This window comes from Oncorhynchus nerka, linkage group LG12 (assembly GCF_034236695.1).
Source record: "Oncorhynchus nerka isolate Pitt River linkage group LG12, Oner_Uvic_2.0, whole genome shotgun sequence".
Lineage (NCBI taxonomy): Eukaryota > Metazoa > Chordata > Actinopteri > Salmoniformes > Salmonidae > Oncorhynchus > Oncorhynchus nerka.
The window spans coordinates 53,333,218-53,355,558 of NC_088407.1; the positions used below are offsets into that span (position 1 = coordinate 53,333,218).

Consider the following 22,341-nt stretch of genomic DNA (forward strand, 5'->3'; position numbering starts at 1 on the left):
CCACTCTGCTTCTCACAAAGACACGGCGGTTGGGACCAAAAATCTCAAATTTGGACTTCAAACCAATGGACAAATTTTAATGTCCATTGCTCGGGTTTCTTGGCCCAAGCAAGTCTCTTCTTATTAGTGTCCTTTAATAGTGGTTTCTTTGCAGCAATTTGACCACGAAGGCCTGATTCACACAGTCTCCACTGAACAGTTGATGGTGATGTCTGTTACTTGAACTAATGTTTCCCTCGATCTTGACTAGTCTCCCAGTCCCTGCCGCTGAAGAACATCCCCACAGTATGATGCTGGCACCACCATGCTTCACCGTATGGATGGTGCCAGGGTTCCTCCAGACGTGACGCTTGGAATTCAGTCACTTTTCATCAGACCAGAGAATCTTGTTTTTCATGGTCTGCGAGTCCTTTAGGTGCCTTTTGGCAATCTCCAAGTGGGCTGTCATGTGTATTTTACTGAGGAGTGGCTTCCGTCTGGACCCTCTACCATAAAGGCCTGATTGGTGGAGTGCTGATGAGATGGAAGAACCTTCCAGAAGGACAACCATTTCCACAGAGGAACTCTGAAGCTCTGTCAGGGTGACCATCGGGTTGGTTTTTGCTCTGACATGCATTGTCAACTTTGGGAGGTTAAATAGACCGGTGTGTGTGTTTCTTTCCAAATCATGTCCAATCAATTGAATTTACAACAGGTAGACTCCATTCAAGTTGTAGAAACATCTCAAGGATGATCAATGGAAACAGGATTCCCCTGATCTAAAATTTGAGTCTCATAGCAAAGGGTCTGAATGCTTATGTAAATATGTTTTATTTTTTTATTTTTTTTGTGTGATAAATTTGCAAAGATTTCTACAAAACTGTTTTCACTTTTTCATTATGGGGTATTGTTTGTAGATTGGGGGAAGTATTTAATACATTTTTGAATAAGGTTGTAATGTAACAAAATTTGGAAAAAGGGAAGGGGTCTGAATACTTTCCAAACACGGTGTCTAAACACAACCTTTCAAAAGTTTGGGTCTCTAAGAAATGTCCTTGTTTTCCATGAAAGCATACATTAAATTATTTGCAAAATGAATAGGAAACGTTGACCAGGTTGTAAATAATGATTTTTTTTTAATTGAAAAAATAATTGTCCTTTGCTTTTGTCAAAGAATCCTCCACTTGCAGCAATTACAGCCTTGCGGACCTTTGGCATTCTAGTTGTCAATTTGTCGAGGTAATCTGAAGAGATTTCACCCCATGCTTCCTGAAGCACCTCCCAGAAGTTGGATTGGCTTGATGTGTACTTATTACGTACGATACGGTCAAGCTGACTGTGCTGGCCACTACATTATAGACAGAATATCAGCTGACTGCTTCTTCCCTAAATAATTATTGCATAGTTTGATGCTGTGCTTTGGGTCATTGTCCTGTTGTAGGAGGAAATTGGCTCCAATTAAGCGCCATCCACAGGGTATGGCATGGCATTGCAAAATGGAGTGATTTGCCTTCCTTCTTCAAGATCCCTTTTACCCTGTACATATCTCCCACTTTACCACCACCAAAGCACCCCCATACCATCACATTGCCTCCACCATGCTTGACAGATGGTGTCAAGCACTCCTCCAGCATCTTTTCATTTTTTCTGCATCTCACAAATGTTGTTCTTTGTGATCCGAACACCTCAAACTTAGATTTTTCTATTCATAACACTTTTTTCCCCAATCTTCCTCTGTCCAGTGTCTGTTTTTTTTGCAACTTTGCCGAGAAGGCCAGCATCCCAGAGTCGCCTCTTCATTGTTGATGTTGAGACTGGTGTTTTGCGGGTACTATTTAATGACTCTGCCAGTTGAGGACTCTGTTGTGCACCGGGGCCTGCCACTCCTCATTCTATTCTGGTTAGAGACAGTTTGCGCTCTTCTGTGAAGGGAGTAGTACACAGCATTGTACGAGATCTTCAGTTTCTTGAATATTTCTCACATAGAATAGCCTTAATTTCTCAGAACAAGAATGGACTGAGTTTCAGAAGAAAGGTCTTTTGTTTCTGGCCATTTTGAGCCTGTAATCGAACTGACAAATGCTGATGCTCCAGACACTCAATTTGTCTAAAGAGGGCAAGTTTTATTGCTTCTTTAATCAGAACAACAGTTTCCAGCTGTGCTAACATAATTGCAAAATTATTTTCTAATGATCATTTAGCCTTTTTTAAATTATAAGCTTGGATTAGCTAACACAAGGTGCCATTGGAACACAGGAGTGATGGTTGCTGATAATGGGCTTCTGTACGCCTATGGAGATATTCCATAAAATAATCTCCTGTTTCCAGCTACAATAGTAATTTTATATCATTAACAATGTCTACACCGTACATTATTTCTGATCAAACAGCTTGGAAAATTCCAGAAAATGTCATGGCTTTAGAAGCTTCTGATAGGCTAATTGACATCATTTGAGGCAATTGGAGGTGTTCCTGTGGATGTATTTCAAGGCCTACCTTCAAACACAATGCCTCTTTGCTTGACATCATGGGAAAATCAAAATAAATCAGCCAAGACCTCAGAAAATAAATTGTAGACCTCCACAAGTCTGGTTCATCCTAGTACGCAAGTATAAACACCATGGAACCACACAGCCGTCATACCACTCAGGAAGGAGACTCGTTCTCCTAGAGATGAGCGTACTTTGGTGCAAAAAGTGCAAATCAATCCCAGATCAACAGCAAAGGGCCGTGTGAAGATGCTGGAGGAAATGGGTACAAAAGTGTCTATTTCCACAGTAAAACGAGTCCTATATTGACATAACCTGAAAGTCCACTCAGAAAGGAAGAAGCCACTGCTCCAAAACCGCCATTAAAAAAAGCCAGACTACGGTTTGCAACTGCACATGTGGACAAAGATCGTACTTTTTGGAGAAATGGTCTGATGAAACAAAAATAGAACTGTTTGGTCATAATGACCATCGTTATGCTTGGAGGAAAAAGGGTGAGTCTTGCAAGCTGAGGAACACCATTCCAACCGTGAAGCACGGGGGTGTCAGCTTCATGTTGTGGGGATGCTTTTCTGCAGAAGGGACTGGTGCACTTCACAAAACAGATGGCATCATGAGGTAGGAAAAGGATGTGGATATGTTGAAGCAACATCTCAAGACATCCAGTCAGTTAAAGCTTGGTCGCAAATGGGTCTTCCAAATGGACAATGACCCCAAGCACACTTCCAAAGTTGTGGCAAAATGGCTTAAGGACAACGAAGTCGAGGTATTGGAGTGGCCATCACAACGCCCTGACCTCAATACTATAGAAAAGTTGTGGGCAGAACTAAAAAAGCCTGTGTTAGCAAGGAGGCCTACAAACCTGACTCAGTTACACCAGCTCTGTCAGGAGGAATGGGGCAAAATTCACCCAACTTATTGTGGGAAGCTTGTGGAAGGCTACCCGCAACGATTGACCCAAGTTGAACAATTTAAAGGCAATGCTACCAAATACTAATTGAGTGTGTGTAAACTTCTTACCCACTGGGAATGTGATGAAAATAATTTAAGTTTAAATAAATCATTCTCTCTCCTATTATTCTGACTTTTCACATTCTTAAAATAAAGTAGTGATCCTAACTGACCTAAGACTGGGAGTTTTTACTCGGATTAAATGTCAGGAATTGTGAAAAACTGAGTTTAAATGTATTTGGCTAAGGTGTATGTAAACTTCAGACAAACACACAGTGGGAAGAAAAAGTATGTGAACCCTTTGGAAATAGCTGGATTTCTGAATACATTGGTCATGACATTTGATCTTCATCTAGGTCACAACAATAGACAGTCTGCTTAAACTACAAACGATTTTACGTTTTCATGTCTTTATTGAACACTGTGTAAACATTCACAGTACAAGTATGTGAACATTTTTAATTTAATTTAACTGGTTGACCCTACTTTGGCAGCAATAACCTCAACCAAACCTGTTCTGTAGTTGCGGATCGGACCTGCCCAATGGTCAGTAGGAATTTTGGACCATTCCTCTTTACAAAACTGTTTCAGTTAAGCAATATTCTTGGGATGTCTGGTGTGAACTGCTTTCTTGAGGTCATGCCACAGCATCTCAATCAGGTTGAGGTCAGGACTCTGACTGGGCCACTCAAGAAGGTGTATTCTCTTCTGTTGAAGCCATTCTGTTTTTGATTTACCTCCGTGTTTTGGGTCGTTGTCCTGTTGCATCAACCAACTTCTGTTGAGCTTCAATGGCGGACAGATGGCCTAACATTCTCCTGCAAAATGTCTTGATAAAGACATTTATCTTGGGGCAGCAGGTGGCGTAGTGGTTAGTGTTGGGCCAGTAACCGAAAGGTTGCTAGATCGAATCCTAGAGCTGACATCTGTCGTTCTGCCCCTGAACATGGAAGTTAACCCCACTGTTCATAGACCGTCATTGTAAATAAGAATTTGTTCTTAACTGACTTGCCTAGTTAGGTTAAATTAAATAAAAAAGTTTAAAAAATACACTTTCATTTTTCTTTCGACGATAGCAAGCTGTCCAAGCCCTGAAGGTAGCAAAGCAGCCCCAAACCATGATGCTCCCTCCACCATACTTTACAGTTGGGATGAGGTTTTGATGTTGGTGTGCCATACTTTTTTTTTTCTCCACACAGGTTTGTGTGTTCCTTCCAAACAACTCCACTGTAGTTTCATCTGTCCACATAATATATTGCCAGTAGCGCTGTGGAATATGCAGGTGCACTTTTGCAAACTTCAGATGATTTTTTTGGGCAGCAGTGGCTTCTTCCATGGAACACCATTCTTGTTTAGTGTTTTGCGTATCGTAGACTGGTCAACAGAGATGTTAGCATGTTCCAGAGATTTCTGTAAGTCTTTAGCTAACACTCTAGGATTCTTCCTTACCTCATTGAGCGTTCTGCACTGTGCTCTTGCAATCATCTTTGCAGGACGGCCACTCCTAGGGAGAGTAGCAACAGTGCTGAACTTTCTCCATTTATAGACTATTTGTCTTACCGCGGACTTGAACATCAGGGCTTTTAGAGATACTTCTGTACCATTTTCCAGCTTTATACAAGTCAACAATTTCTTAATCTTAGGTCTTCTGAGATCTTTTGTTCGAGGCATGGTTGACATCAGGTAATGCTTCTTGTGAATAGCAAACTCAAATTGTGTGAGTTTTTATAGGGAAAGGCAGCTCTAACCAACATCTCCAACCAACATCTCCAATCTCTTCTCATTGATTGGCCTCCAGGTTAGCTGACTCAGATTTAGCTTTTTGGAGAAGTAATTAGACTAGGGGTTCACGTACTTTTTCCAACCTACACTGTGACTGTTTAAATTATATATTCAATATAGACAAGAAAAATACTATCATTTGTGCATTATTAGTTTAAGCACACTGTTTGTCTATTGTTGTGAATAAGATGAAGATAAGATCAAATTTGATGACCAATTTATGCAGAAATCCAGGTAATTCCAAAGGGTTCACTTACTTTCTTGCACATATATATATATATATATATACACACACACACACACACCTTTTTTTGTTGTTGTTGTACTTTTACCCCTTTTTCTCCCCAATTGGTTGTTAGTCTTGTCCCCTCGCTGCATCTCCCCTACGGACTCGAGAGCCATGCCTCCTCCGAAACACGACCCTGCCAAGCCGCACTGCTTCTTGATACACTACTCCCTTAACCCGGACGCCAGCCGCACCAATGTGTCGGCGGAAACATCGTTCAGCTTGCGACCGAAGTCAGTTTGCAGGCGCACCGGCCAGCTGCAGGGAGTCGCAAGAGCACAATATGACAAGGAAATCCCAGCCGGGCAAACCCTCACCCAATCCCGACGACGCTGAGCCAATTGTGCGCTGCCTCATGGGTCTCCTGGTCACGACTGGCTGTGACACAGCCTGGGATCGAACCCTTAGACCACTGCGCCACTCGGGAGACCCCCAAACATCCAACAATTTAAGATTTTACTGAGTTCTTTCATATAAGGAAATCAATCTATTTAAATAAATTCATTAGACACTAATCTATGGATTTCACATGACTGGGAATACAGATATACATCTGTTCAGATACATTAAAAAAATAGGGACGTGGAACAGTAAACCAGTCAGTATCTGGTGTGACCACCATTTGCCTCATGCAGCGCGACATCTCCTTCGCATAGAGTTGATCACACTGTTAATTGTGGAATGTTGTCCCACTCCTCTTCAATGGCTGTGCTAAGTTGCTGGATATTGGCGGGAACTGTAAAACACTGAAGTACACGTCGATCCAGAGCATCTCACATGCTCATTGGGTGACATGTCTGGTGAGTATGTAGACCGTGGAAAACTGGGACATTTTAATCTTCCAGGAATTATGTACCGATCCTTGCGACATGGGGCCGTGCATTATCATGCTGAAACATGATGTGATGGTGGTGGCTGAATGGCACAATAATGGGCCTCAGGATCTCGTCACGGTATCTCTGTGCATTCAAATTGCCATCAGTAAAATGCAATTGCGTTCGTTGTCCATAGCTTATGACTTCCCATATCATAACCCCACCACCACCATGGGACACTCTGTTTACAACATTGACATCGGCAAACCGTTATAACGCCATACACGTTGTCTGCCATCTGCCCAGTACAGTTGAAACTGGGATTCATCCGTACAGAGCACACTTCTCCAGCTTGCCAGTGCTCATTGAAGGTGAGCATTTTCCCACTGAAGTTGGTTACGACGTCGAACTGCAGTCAGGTCAAGACCCTGGTGAGGATGACTAGCACACAGATGAGCTTCCCTGACATGGTTTCTGACAGTTTGTGCAGAAATTCTTCAGTTGTGCAAACCCACAATTTCATCAGTTGTCCGGGTGGATGGTCTCAGACAATCCCGCTGGTGAAGAAACCGGATATGGAGGTCCTAGGCTGGCATGGTGACACGTGGTCTGCGGTTGTGAGGCCAGTTGGATGTACTGCCAAATTCTCTAAATTGATGTTGGAGGCGGCTTATGGTAGAGAAATGAACATTAAATTATCTGGCGGACATTCCTGCACTCAGCATGCCAATTGCACACTCCCTCAACTTGAGACATCTGTGGCATTTTTTTTTCACCTTTATTTAACCAGGTAGGCTAGTTGAGAACAAGTTCTCATTTGCAACTGCGACCTGGCCAAGATAAAGCATAGCAGTGTGAACAGACAACACAGTTACACATGGAGTAAACCATTAACAAGTCAATAACACAGTAGAAAAAAAAGAAAAGGGGAGTCTATATATTGTGTTGTGACACAACTGCACATTTTGAGGCCTTTTATTGCCCCCAGCACAAGGTGCACCTGTGTAAGGTTCATGCTGTTTAATCAGCTTCTTGATATGCCACACCTGTCAGGTGGATGGATTACCTTGGCAAAGGAGAAATGCTCACTAACAGGGATGTAAACAAATTCTTGCCCAGAAATTAAGAGACTTTTTTTTTTTTTTGTGCAAAATTTCTGGAATCTTTCATTTCAGCTCATGAAACATGGGACCAGCACTTTACATGTTGCGTTTATTTTTGTTCACAGAATAATCATGTCATTGCTTTTGATGTTTTTGCCAAGTTAGTTGTGCAATTTTACATCTAAGATGTTTGGTGCAATATTTCTCAATAAAAAAATTTGAATGAAAAGGACTCATCTCTCGTTCAATGACAAAGAATTTATTGAAGTTTCCCTACTGTTGACCAATCACCGACGAAGGGGCGTAGACTTCAGCCCCGAACTTCAGCTTGTCTCCGGGAAAAATGCCCAAACAGCCGAAAAAACCCTTACCCGAGTCTAAAACAAACAAAAAAGTCACAAAATGTTGTCTTAATATATACACAAACTCTTACGAACTGTTTTGGATGGGAAGCAAGCAGACGTCTTTACAACTACCTGGGGAGGAGGGAGAGCAGGAAAGAGAGCAGATGACTGAAAGTTTATAAGAAGGGAAAGCTGTAAAACAGATGAGAAATTCAACAGAGAGCGAGGGAGAGCTATATTTCTCTGTCTTGAACTTAGACATATTTCATGTTAGATTCTCTATCTTGTGTCTTCTGTATATGTCACGTCCATGTAACAATAAACAACAACCGGTTTCAGAATACTCAACTCATCATAATCCCCTTTTTAGAGCTGGAATGGAACAAAAGCCTGCACACCCTGTAGCGCTCTCCTGGACCGGGGCCAGGGATGGCCACCCCTGCTCTAAAGTGTTCCCCACCATCCCTAATCCAAAGGGTTGTGCAATCACCCAAGGCTTGTTTTAGGGGCCTTTGCTTTTGAAGTGCTCTTTGACTGTAACAGCAGAACAAAAAAGTGCCACACAAATAAAACCCAACTCAACATGAATAGAGGTTTGATCGCCATTCTTATCCACCTCCTTTGACGGCACAATCAAACCACTTAATGTCAATGTTCTCGGGCAAGTTAGCCTCTCAGACCCCATTAGACTCACTGGGCCACGTCAGATGGAGGAAAATCTATCACTGGAGGAGAGAGGGAAAGGGGGCCAGCCACCATGCAAGCACAAACTCACAGGGGTAAAAGAGACCACCACAGTGCACACACACACACACAAAGTGGTTGAGGGAGAAACTGGTCACACACACAGCATGAGAACACACTCATGCAGAAATAGGCCACTCAGCTGGCCGGTGTAACACAGTCGTGCAGAACGAGCTGCCCCAGGCTCCTGTTAGGCCATGGCACTCAATAGGAATGGAGAGTGTGTGCTTGGATGCATTTGTGTGTGCACAGTATATCACAGTGAAGGCCATTTCAAAGTGAGGCGCTTTCTCCTTCAGCTGCTCTGATAGGTAGAGCAGGATAAGGCCAGCTGAACCCTCTGACACACACACACACACGAATGCTTATGCTTATACACACACTCACCATCTAGAGGTGTCTGTTTGTGGTGCCAACATGCTCAGCTGTGAGCTTCGACCGTAAACCCAAGTTCACACGCTCTAACTCACACACAAACACTTGCATTTATGCATTAACAAGAGCACCATATGACATTGACTGTTTCTGTGTGTGGTTCAGTCAGTGAGATTTTTGTGATGGGGTGTGCTGTTACTGTCTTAAACATGTCTGGGAACTCATGCGTCGCTGCACCCATTTGCGGGTGGGAATTATTTTCTGGCGTAAAGATCTTGAGTGCACCAATCGAGAATGATCAAAACAGACTCCAAATAGGGCAGGGAGGCCAACGCGCGCACACATGGGTGGGAAGTGCTCTAAGTGCAGTGTTTTATTCCTCTAAATTTGTCTCGATTCATTATCGTCACATACTGCCTGAGCAATACTCGTCGCTTCACAACCCACTAGCCTGAACAACTGGCCTCCTTTAGGCGTGATAAGTATTCAGACCCTTTACTCAGTACTTTGTTGAAGCACCTTTTGGCAGTGATTACAGCCTTGAATTGTCTTGGGTGTGATGCTACAAGCTTGGCTGGGCCACTCAAGGACATTCAGAGACTTGTCACGAAGCCACTCCTGCATTGTCTTGGCTGTGTGCTTAGGGTCGTTGTCCTGTTGGAAGGTGAACCTTCACCCCAGTCGGAGGTCCAGAGCGCTCTGGAGCAGGTTTTCATCAAGGATCTGTCTACTTTGCTTCGTTAATCTTTCCCTCAATCCTGACAAGTCTCCAAGTCCCTTCCTCCGAAAAATATTGCCATAGCATGACCCTGCCACCACAATGCTTCACCGTAGGGATGGTGCCAGGTTTCCTCCAGATGTGATGCTTGGCATTCAGGCCAAAGAGCTCAATCTTGGTTTCATCAGAGGAGAGAATCTTGTTTCTCATGGTCTGACAGTCCTTTAGGTGCCTTTTGGCAAACTCCAAGTGGGCTGTCGTGCCTTTTACTGAAAAGTGGCATCTGTCTGGCCACTCTACCATAAAGGCCTGATTGGTGGAGTGCTACAGAGATGGTTGTCTTTCTGAAATGTTCTCCCATTTCCACAGAGGAGCTATGGAGCTCTGTCAGAGTGACTATCGAGTTCTTGGTCACGTCTCTTACCAAGACACTCTCCCCCGATTGCTCAGATTGGTCGGGCGGCCAGCTTTAGGAAGAGTCCTGGTCGTTCCAAACTTCTTCCATTTTTTAAGAATGATGGAGGCCACTGTGGTCTTGGGGACCTTCAATGCTGCAGACATTTTTGGTTACCCATTTTTGGTTACAGCGCATGTCAGAGCAAAAACCAAGCCATGAGGTTGAAGGAACTGTCCGTAGAGCTCCGAGACAGGATTCTAGGCACAGACAATCCTGTCTCGGTCTCGGAGCTCTACGGACAGTTCCTTCAACCTCAAGGCTTGGTTTTTGCTCTGACATGCGCTGTCAACTGTGGGACATTATATAGACAGGTGTGTGCCTTTCCAAATCATGTCCAATCAATTTAATTTACCACAGGTGGACTCCAAGTTGTAGAAACATCTCAAGGATGATCAGTGGAAACAAGTTGCACCTGAGCTCAATTTCGAGTCTCATAACAAAGGGTCTGAATACTTATGTAAATAAAATATTTTTTTAAATGTACAAAAATGTCAACCTGTTTTCGCTTTGTCATTATGGGGTTTGTAGATTGAAGAGGAAAATATTTTAATACATTTTTTAATAAGGCTGTAATGTAACAAAATGAGGAGAGAGAATGATGGGGACAGTGTTCTTATGCTTCCCTGTATTTTTTTCTCTGTTATTGAGACGTCTCTCTCGCTCACTCTCTCTCTATCCGGCAAGTCACTGTTTACCCTCACTCTGTGCGCATGCACATATATATATATATATATATATATATATATATTCATATATATATATATATACACACACACACCACGATTCCCGTCATGAAAATGTGGCACTGGACATTTGACCGGCAGCATTTTAATTCATATGCATTGGGCCTTCCACCCACTCAGAATGACAGATAATCACATTTGGATGATGGTAATTCATCTTAACAGAACATGCAAGTCGAGGATGCAACGATGTGTGTCCTCACTGCAGACTTTGAAGATGCTAGAATAACTGTCCGCATTTTCCTTTTTGTCAGCCAACAAGATGAGTAACCGCAAAATCACTAGCCCATGCACAGTGGCGCTCGGTGCCATTTAAGATGAGAGAGGATGAGCATGGCCTTATTTCTATTACGGAATATTGGATGACTGTGCAAATCATATTCCATTCACCCAGCTCATTGTAACATCCAGGTTTAGGCTACTACATGATACGCAAATGTTCCCTGTACCCATCATGAGGTTACTACAACCTAGCCAATGAATGAAAGTTTACAACGTAGGTGTACAGGTCAAGAAAATGTATTGGAGTAATCAAGGTGATAGACAGTGACACATTTGCCTTGCACACTATTGCCTGCATCTAGTTGATACAGAGCGTAATTATTAATCCAACAGTTGCAAATGAGAGCTTCTACTGTGCAAATTCAGTTACACTAGTGGACACATGCTCCTTGAACATCTCATTACAAAATCATGGTCTTTTTATTGAGTTCTCCCCTTTTGCTGCCCTTTGCCACCCACATTTGTCCGTCGGACTGCCAGATAAAAATACGCATTTCCACTGCTCCAGAGTCCAATGGCGGCGAGCTGCACACCACTCCAGCCGACTCTTGGCATTGCGCAGGGTGATCTTAGGCTTGTGTGCGGCTGCTCGGCCATGGAAACCCACTTCAGCTCCTGATGAACTTCACAATTACAGTTTACCGGGGCAACTCTAGTAGGGCAGAAATTTGATGAACTGACTTGTTGTAAAGGTGGCATCCTATGAAGGTGGAGATTGCATGGCTGTGTGCTCTATTGTTATACACCTCTCAGCAGCAGGGGTGGCTGAAATAGCCGAATCCACTCATTTGAAAGGGTGTCCACATACTTGTTTATCCCCGTGTCATTCCGTATGCTTCCGTTTTAAGAAACGTTGTTCAACAGAATCGGCAGAATGAATACACCCCTGATCACACACAAACAATATTTTGTGTTTGCCACTCGAATTGCCAAAATTGGGTGCACTGCCTTCGGACTGTACGCAATGCAATTATTTTTTTAAACAATCCACAAAACCAATAAAAAAAAGGCTAGGGGAAGCTAATAATCCTCTGTGGTCAAATCATGCTTTAGTAGCATATTTTGAATGATTTTATTTCTGTGTAGACAGGAATAGGCTAATTAGGCTATCATTTTGACAATTTACTTATGTAAAGCTTAGCTTTCCCTAGCCTTATGGATGTGCCGCCTAAGTCAATCTACTATCCTCCATTGTAGAAAAGTTGACCTTCAATTGGTCAGCGGGTCAAGGAAAAAATATCCCAAACAAACTCTGGGACAGTTGTGGGACGATAGATCCCAAATTCATACAACCAGTAGGCTACATAAAAACACATTTAAAAAGCTATGAATCTGATGCAACAGATCAGAACGTTTAGCTTAATGTTAATAAACTATTTGTTTCTTAATGTTAGTAGGCAGTATGCTATGTGTGAATGTGCCTTTTGGCTACTGGACACTGAAGGAAAGTTGATAATCAATAGAAGCTGAGAGAGAGGCTACTGGTTTCAATGGCATGTGGAAGTCTTTTATAAAATAATTTCCTCCACGGATATGGTCGGACTTTGACTAGGTTACTTTGAAGCAACATAAAACATGCCTCGTGTAGTAAAACGTTCAGGTTTCAAACAATTAAGTAGCTACGGTATATGTTTTCAAAATGCATTCTGCCTCCAGCAGCACTTGATGAAGCCTTCCTTCCATTGCCTATGCGTTTGAATGGTGAATGGGAAGCGCGCTTCAATTACCGGTTGAGAAATGGAAATCGGAGCCCTTTTTTTTTTTTTTTAAACACTGGCCCAAAAAACAGTTTTTAACACACAATTGCATGAAAAAATTTTGCTCAATGATTTGGCTTCTCCCCAGACAATTTTCTGTTTTTCTATTTATTTTAACAGCCAGCATCCGGCTATTATCGGCTAATGGAAACCTTAACACACACAAACACGCGCCTGCTCTTATTGTACAAATTGCACACACAGACAGATGTTGTTTTGACATGCCCTCTGTGTGTATCTGTGTGTTAGATGTATGAACTCTTATGAGGTGACATTTAGACCGTCTAAAGCCCTCACACTGATCTCCTGACTATTAGTCAAGCGCAAGGAAATCCCCTCTGTGTGCTTCGGTCTCACTGATTTTGTTTCGCTGATGGTGACTTTACCGTCTGTATACGGGAGGTGTGTGTGTGTGACATTTTTATTTGTGCCCTGACATGCCTAAGGAACAGCACTAATCCCTTTTCACAGCATTAAAGTGATAGACAGAGCAAATGAGTGGGATTTTGTGTTTTGCATTCAGCGTGTGTTTTCACAGAAGGCTCATTACACAGATTGCTAGGGCTTGAAGGCAAAAAATGCATGAAGACGAGCACTATCTAGTTAGCTAGTTGCTAGAACAGGAATGGACAAACTCCATATTTCTAGGCCAGAGTGTCTGCTGGTGTTTCTTCTTCAAACCAGGATTGTTGTCTGTGTGTGTCCGGACTGTGCTCTGATGTGATGGCTTTCTGTGAATATTTCATATCCTGGCCTAAATATTGATGGAGTTTCTGACGACAGCTCTCGCTCTCTCTCGCTCCTTTGATGGCTATTTAGAAATGAACAGGAACCTCTACATATGTGTTTCTAGGGACTTTTCATAATAGGTAGATATAAGAAGTGTCTCAAACTGTTTCCCCTCCACAAACCAAACAGGTCTTTCGCCTGTGGGAGGTGTGTGTGTGTGAGAAAGATTTACATGTAAGCTGAGCCTCGTCAAGCAGGTTCCCCCTGACCTCAACTGTAGCGTGGGAAACTGGAGCTGTGCCTGTTGGTTTGTGTATTTAGCAATCAGTCTCTCTCTTCCTCCATCCCTCCCTATCCCCCCTCTCCTCCCTCAGCCCTTCCACCCCATGGTGAACCTGCAGTGTTCGGAGGACCTGAGGATGTTCCTATGTGCCCTCTACGCTCCAGTCTGTATGGAGTATGGCCGCGTGTCCATGCCCTGCCGAGCCCTGTGCCACCGCGCCAAGAGGGACTGCCACAAACTCATGGAGATGTTCGGTGTGACCTGGCCAGACGAGATAGAGTGTAGCAGGTACTGTTTGGGACCGTCCCTAGGTTGACCTTACAATAAAGATGCAGACCAAAGAATTAACTCTTAAGAGGATCTCTGCCTTTTGATTGACCATTAAGCACTCACCCTGACCCTACCATAACCATTACCTATTCGCTCAACTATATCCTCTAAAAGGAAAGTAACACGGACTGTCCAGACACCCTCGCTGACCAGAGACACCACAATTACTTACCACCACAACCTCAAACACATTTTGTTCATCTTGGCTCTCTCTCCCTCCCTCGTTCCCCCCCCCCAGGTACCCAGACTGTGACGAGGCCTACCCCCGTACTGTGGACCTGCAAACCAGCGTGGACCCCACAGACATCTCTCCCATCTCCATCCAGAGGGACTACGGCTTCTGGTGCCCCCGCGAGCTCAAGATGGAGCCTGACCTGGGCTACTCGTTCCTGGGCACGCGCGACTGCTCGGCCCCCTGCCCCAACATGTACTTCCAGCGCTCGGAGCTCACCTTCGCCCGCTACTTCATCGGCGTGGTGTCTATCGTGTGTCTCGCGGCGACGCTCTTCACCTTCCTCACGTTTCTCATCGACGTCACGAGGTTCCGCTACCCCGAGCGGCCAATCATCTTCTACGCCATCTGCTACATGATGGTGTCACTGGTCTTCTTTCTGGGCTTCCTATTGGAGGACAGGGTGGCGTGCAATGCGTCGAACCCCGCCCAGTACCGGGCGGCCACCGTCACGCAGGGCTCACACAACAAGGTAGGTGACCCATCTGCTTAGTGATTGATTGATTAAATAATACATTATTTTCTCTGATGTTCATGGCTACTAGTGTACATCAAAAAATGCAGAAATTATGTTCCCGGTACACATGTAAAACATTCTTCAGTCTTCTTCTCTAAGCCCTGTTCTCGTCTCCCTCTCTTCCTCTCTTCTTTTCTCTCCTCCTCTTCTATTTTTCCTCTTCTCTTCTCCCCATCTCCTCTCTTTTCTCCTCTTTCTCTCTCTCTCTCCTCCAGGTGTGCTCTCTGTTCTTTATGGTGCTGTATTTCTTCACCATGGCTGGCAGTGTGTGGTGGGTCATCCTCACCATCACCTGGTTCCTGGCGGCCGTTCCCAAATGGGGCAGCGAGGCCATCGAGAAGAAGGCCCTGCTCTTCCACACCTGCGCTTGGGGCCTGCCCGGCTGCCTCACCGTGGCCCTGCTGGCCCTCAACAAGATTGAGGGCGACGGTGTGAGTGGGGTGTGCTTCATAGGCCTCTACGACGTCACAGCGCTGCGCTGGTTCCTGCTAGCACCGCTCTGCCTCAACGTGGCGGTGAGCGTTCATTCTATTAATATTTATTTAACTAGCTCCTTAACTGACTAAACAAACAATAAATAAATGCAATGTGAATAACTGAAGATGGCCCCTTTGACCAATAAGCCATACTCTAATCTAAACTAGTCCCTGTCTATCTGCCTCTAGGTGGGTGTATCTCTGTTACTGGTGGGCATCGTGGCACTGAACCGTGTGCGTATGGAGATCCCTCTGGAGAAGGAGAACCAGGACAAGCTGGTGAAGTTTATGATCCGTATCGGGGTTTTCTCTGTGCTCTACCTGGTACCTCTGCTCACGGTGATATCCTGCTACCTGTATGAACATAGCAACAGGGCTGTCTGGGAGATCACCTGGGTCCAGGAGCACTGCAGAGACTACCACATACCCTGTCCCTACCAGGTAGCTGTGTGTGTGTGCCCGTACTCGCATTGCTCGCTCGCTCACTCTCTCTCTTCTCCCCTAGTTTACAGCTCCTATTACCAGTTCCTCTCTGCTTCCCAAGTTCTGTAAAGTGCGCACACACACTAACTTTACTCTGCCTAACCCAACTTCACAGTATAAAGTTTCCTCCTCTGACTCCCAACCACTCTGTGCTTCCTCTTAATTAGTAAGCACTTGCAGTTAGGATGACCACATGTCCCGGATTGTGTGGGCAGTCACACATTTTTTCCCACGTCTTGCAACCAAACAATCATTTTATCAACAAATTAAAACACCAATAATTTAGAGTAAAAAATCTATTTGTGCCGTATTTCAGTCAGACTTCACATTCACTAGCTAGGTTTCCATCCAATTGGCGACAGAGAATTTCATGAGAATATTCTAGAATCCACCAAACTGACTTGTTACAGATGAAAATCGGTGCATGATGTCGTAGTACACACAATGTACTTTTTCACTTAAGTTTTCATTTACCGAATAAAAATCGACATGATCTTTCCATCGCATTTTTAACTCTACCGACAGTTTTGTCATGAAAACCTTTGCGTTAAATAGCAAACGTGCTTACTCTTGGCACGTGCGCTCTAGCCAACAGCTCTATGATAGTACAGTTAAACTAGTCTATATGAGATTATTATGGACAAGGGCGAGAATATTTGTATTTGTCAAACGGCAGTCAAGCATCGATCATCATGTCACCCGAATAAGACCCTCTATTTATTGGAAAGTAGTATCAAGCTTATTACTGTGCACTTTCACCACCCTGTGAAGTTCATCCTAAATGATTTCATCTGTAGCCTAGTAAGTCGTAGTGGGAGGACCACACACCATATCATCACTTGACTTTACTTCGATATGATGGTTATTATATCGATATTTGCCCATAAAGGCGCTTCCACCGCCATTTCTCGCATAATGAATTTCTCCGGCATAAACAGATCCCACCATGTCGAACGAACACGTCTGCCAGCCTTTATAAAATTGTACCGAAACTTCCTGATTCTATCACACCTGTTTTGATAGATTTTTTTCTACACTATGACTTTATTCGCAAAAAAACTGTGGATGGAGACGTGGTTACTGATGAGAATTACGATTCCAACCGGTCTATTCTACATTGCCCTCATCACAAGATCAAAAGGATGTGGGACTGGTGATCAAACACTTCTCCAATCGTTGATGAGCTCTTATATTCTGCGCAGCGCACGATGAGACGTAGGCCAATAACATTTGTTAAATCCTTTCCGGCTAAATTTCAGCTAAACTTGAAATGGACAGTTAACTACTTACAAAAAGCGTGCTTCTAACAAAGAGCTACAAAAATAGGTAAATAGCCATATTAGACTGAAAGGCTCTCCATGCTCATTAGTAACTCATTCAGCATATTTTCTACTACTTCACTCAATCCCGTTTTAATAGTCTCCCTTCCTAACTGTTTTACATTCCCTGAGACCAACCAGAAATGTTTCCTTGGCCATATATTCCCAGATTTTCCTAAAACAGCCACACATTTTGTGCAAGGTAAAAGTGTAGGCTAGGTGCGCTTCAATTTGCTCGCTTGGTGCTTGCTTTTTGTTTGTGTGTGTGTGGGGGGGGTGCTGTTTTTATTCATGTAGGCTACACTGACCCGCGAATGTCCCGCAAAATCATTCCATTGTCCTGCATTTTGGTGTTTTAAATGTGGTCACCCTATCTGCAGTGTGTGTAGTTTGTTGAGAGTTAGCTGGGGGAAGGGAAAGAGGAATGATTGCTTCCTTCTCTCTCTTTCTCTCTCTGAGGGCTTGTTCAGTCACGCTTAGCTGGCCGTATTGTGTGATGCCTCTGTAATGGTTGTGGGAAGAGACGGGGAAGGGGGGAGGATAAGGTTGTTTTGTCATCGGGCACTAAATGAATAACAGAATGCAACACTTGTGCTCACTCACACTGTCTCTATTGGACACACACCGACCGCACATAGATTACCAGTTGGTGAAAGCCTTTCATCTTCCCGGCCGATATCAATTGAAAGTGGATGTGTATCTGCCTCTGCAATAGAGAGGTTACGTTATTAAAAAAGTTGTGAAGAATGGACATTACAGCTGCAATAGTACTAATAATACTGTTTGCCTCTGTTTCTCTCTCACTCTCAATTCAATTTCAAATACTTTATTGGCATGACGGAAAATTATCAGGAAAAGCCTCCCCATGCAGTGAACCCCTCTGTATCTCATAGTCGCTCTGGAATTCCAATTTTGCTCCATGTCACCTGATCGCGCCCAAAGAGGTCCCTGCGTGTGTGTGTTTTAACCTCTGTGTGTGTGTGTGTGTGTGTGTCTGTTTGTGCAGTCAGTGTGTGTGTGGCACATTTTGATCGGTGATGCTGTTTATCGCCACAAGAGGGAGTTGTGTTTTTAGATGACAGGTAGCAACCCCGTCTGACTCTCTCTCTTACACACACACACACACACACTGGGTTGGCATGTGCAGAAGGGATGATTGTCTTTGGGCAGTGAGCAGTGCATTCACTCTCTGTTAGGTTGAGTAGTTGTTTTGATCTGCCAGTGTTTCTGATCACACACACATACACTGGCCGTGTCCGAATACCCTTACTTGCGTTCTAAATAGTAGGCATTTTGGGTATGTGAAAAAAGTATGTTTTATGGTATGTGCAATATTGAAAATGTAGTATGCTTTAAATGCCAGGATGTGAAACTCATGTTGGCATTCCATCCAGTAGAACTATTAAGGATGAGAATCAGCCGAGGGGACGCGCTGTACCAAAATGAACCCATTGCGTGAATCAACGCAATTATGTTTTAGATGAGGCAATCTCAGTAGGATGACCCTAATGTGTTGTTTAAAAAATATATATATATGTTTAAAAAGTATGTAGTATTATTAGTTCAAGCGAAGCAGTTTTTGTCAATTTTGGACAAGTCACTCACCCCCCCCCCCCCTCTCTCTCTGTCTAGGTTGAGCAGACCAGTCACCCAGATCTGACCCTGTTCCTCATTAAGTACATGATGATGCTGGTGGTGGGGATTCCTTCGGTTTTCTGGGTAGGCAGCAAGAAGACCTGCTTCGAATGGGCCAGCTTTCTACAAGGACGCAGACGCAAAGAGTAAGCAGAGAGAGTGTTTGTGTGTGTGTGTCTGAAATTACGATGCCACGAGCAGCACCTTAGATATTGCGATGAGCGAAGTTTAGCCTCTCGTGTCAACGCTCTTAGTTGTTGCGGAAATTGACCCACTATGCTGTTTACTTTGTGCACCTACGTCATATCGCTGGTCCTACCTTAAATGTGTGTATTTCTAATTTCAAGCCGGTAAGTTGTCTACTTAGTAGTGTAGAACCACTCGCTAGAAAATATAAAAATGAACATTTTGAGCAACGTGGATGTGAAAATGTCATTTGGTATAAATTGCATAGGCTTAAAAGCCTTATTCCATCCTAGCACAAACACACGCACACACTTCCCATAACCCGGTCTCCATGGTGATTAGGTTATTTTCTGCACCTGTTCTCCCACCCTCAATTACAGAACATTAACCCCTTCCTCCTCCTCCGCTCGCCCCAACCCTCTCTCCTTCCTTCATCTCTCCATCTCTTCTCTGCGTCTCTCCCACCCCTCTGCCTTCCCTCTTTCCCTGCCATCCTCCTTGTGTCACTCACTTTCTCTCCCCACTCTCTGCCATCCCTCCTCTTCTGCCTTGCCCCTCTCCCTCCCTCCCCCTCCACGTCCTCTGATGCCTCACCCCTCTCACCCACCAACTCCTCTCTCCCTGCACATCTCCCTCACCCCTCCCTTCTGCAGTAGTGGGGTGAATGAGAGCAGACAGGTGCTCCAGGAGCCAGACTTTGCCCAATCTCTACTGAGAGACCCCCACACCCCCATCATCAGGAAATCACGGGGAACCTCCACCCAGGTAAGACTGGCACCATGACCTTGTCACCTCACATGTTTCTAACCGTAATAATAATGTTAGGGTGATATTATATTACATAACTAATTCCTGTTTTTAATTCCTAATCCCCCCTCCCCTCCCTCCAGGGCACCTCCACCCACGCCTCTTCCACTCACCTGGCCATTCTGGAAGAGCCTGATGACCCTAGACACGCCCCCGACGACCGTGGACCAATCCACTCTCTGGGCCACGCCTCCTCCACCCGCAGCAAGGCTGGCAGCATACACAGCAAGACCAGTTACCATGGCAGCCTGCATCGCTCCCGAGATGGACGGTAGGAGAGGGAGAAAAGGAGGGAGGGTTGGCTACAGATGCCACCGTATATATGAGCAGTTTTTACAGTCAAAAATGATTACGTGATAAAACTGGAATCAGGCTTCCCTGTTTTAGATATGGCCCCTCAAGAGATCCTCTGTCTGTATACAGCTTCTTATCCATCTGTTATATAACTGAGATAAAAGTTCCTGGCTATATAAGACTTCATGAGTTTAGAGAGCATAGCTGACATACCTGCTGGTGTGGGTGCTGTACACAAAGTGCTGGGCTATTGAACTAACCTCTCCTTCCCCTCTCTTTCCTCAACCCCCAGCTACACCCCCTGTAGTTACAGAGGCGGCGAGGAGCAAACAATACACCCCCACAGCAGCATGCCTCACCTCGACCATCCGCTGTCCACTCACAGCAGCCTCCACCGACTGGAATCCCAATCACGGCACAGTAGCCAGCGTGATCTCGTCGTTGCCTCACCCACCCGTATCACCCACGGGACGAGCGGTGGCCGCGTCGCTAATGATGACGATGGAGCCAGCGCCTGACCGGAATCAGGAAATGTCATCACCGCGGAACAGGAAGTTGTGAGTTGTTGACCCGCTCCCCACCTTTGACAGACACATAGGTTCCTCACATTCAGGAGGAGGGGTGTGAGGGGGTGTGGCCTTCCGTTCTATCTGACAAATGGATCACTCCTGGACAGCCTTTCACTGAGGTTGCTAATTAGCGAGATGCTAATTGCTAAACCTCAGTCAAGCAGTTGACATTGGACTGGGCTCCCTACAGAGAGACTGGTTACAGAGAGCCAGCCCACTATGGATGACGTGGGTTGTGTACCGGGGTTGCAACCAAAATTATTTTCATTCCATTTAACTGTTCCAACCAGCAAAATAAAGTTATGAACTGGTTCGAATCCCCCAAAAAGTATGTTTTATATAGGTCCTTTCTGTTCCTTTTTTAAATCTCCGAATTTTTTATTTTTTAAAAACATTTTAGCTCGACATTAAATGACTTCACCAATGAATGGAGTGGGTATGCTATGTACATGCATTGGACAGACAAGTGTTGTGTAGTGTATGAGATGAGACTGAAATTTTGCGGGTGAGAAGAGTGCTGGGCATGAAGAGCTGGGCATCTTGTTGTTATGACATACATTATCTGAATTAGCCCCACAGAATTATACCTACGGAGGAGGAGCTTCTATGAATGAACTTTGAATGTCTTTGAACTTCAGAGAGTTGGGTTGACTAATGTTGAACCAGAGCTAGCCCTTGACCATGACTCGTTTCCATGACATTACACATAATTCCGCCTAGACCAGCGCTAGCTAGCTAGCGAACACGCTTGTGTGTGCAGAGCGGCACCAGAGATAAAATGTTTAAAATACTGCATTTTGTAGTTAATAAATCCAATGTGAAACCTGATAACTATCCTTAACTACCATTGAACAAGTTAATCCATTGTTCTCTAATAAAAAATATCTGAATCATTTTCAGCTGGCAGGCAGGCAGACACTGGAATACGTTTCTGAGTGACAAAGCGAGGGCTTTGCATAGGTGCTTGGTTGCATTTTTTTGTGGAACTGGGGAAAAAAATGCCCGGAAAGTAAAAGAACATTATTAACCGGTTCCCATTCTTTTAAAATAACGGTTCTGATCCGGAACAGTATAGATCACTTTCGTTCTCGGTTCTGTCCCTTGAAATGTTTAGTTCTTTTATGGTTTTCGGTTCTGTTCCCTGAACTGGTTCCAACCCCTGGTTGTGTGTGTACTCTGATACACACAAAGCAATTAGGAGATGAGCTGTCAATGTCTGTGTTACGGTGCTCTTGTGCTGTGGCTGTGAAACTACTATTATTTTTTCTACTGTGAAGATTGGCTGTGAATATTGCTGAAAAGATGAGCGACGAGTATTTGTGTGCTTACGTGTGTACATGCAGTGCTGTACATTAAACCGCATTATACTCCCACCAGGTGGAGAAAAAGGAGAGGAACGTATAAGAGAGGAAGCGAAGGAAGCTAGGGGAAAAGGTGTAGCTTTGAAACAACCCTTAGGCACTCCTGTTTTCATATGATCATTCCTTCACCTTGCCTTCCGATGGGCTCGGTGGAATTCATACCATATTGCTGCTGGAGTTCATTGGGAATAGTTTCAATTTGGCATTCAGAAAGCTACGGTAGAATGATCGAAAGGGAAGGAAAGGGAGGGAGGGCGCTCAGTTTGCTGCTGCTCCAGAGCTTTGCAGAGGAATG

General features: G+C 44.3%; 1 protein-coding gene across 2 annotated transcripts in view; it reads left to right on the forward strand.

The window, feature by feature from the left end:
• LOC115138354 (frizzled-3-like) overlaps positions 1-22,341 on the forward strand; it is a 41,764-nt gene extending 19,423 nt beyond the window's left edge. For both annotated transcript variants that reach the window (XM_065025645.1, XM_029675134.2), the window contains 8 exons: positions 13,929-14,125; positions 14,406-14,871; positions 15,132-15,431; positions 15,582-15,833; positions 18,827-18,975; positions 19,669-19,780; positions 19,906-20,093; positions 20,409-22,341. In XM_065025645.1, coding sequence (XP_064881717.1) covers positions 13,929-14,125; positions 14,406-14,871; positions 15,132-15,431; positions 15,582-15,833; positions 18,827-18,975; positions 19,669-19,780; positions 19,906-20,093; positions 20,409-20,634 — 1,890 coding nt within the window. In that variant the 3' untranslated portion in view covers positions 20,635-22,341. The remainder of the gene's footprint in view (positions 1-13,928; positions 14,126-14,405; positions 14,872-15,131; positions 15,432-15,581; positions 15,834-18,826; positions 18,976-19,668; positions 19,781-19,905; positions 20,094-20,408) is intronic.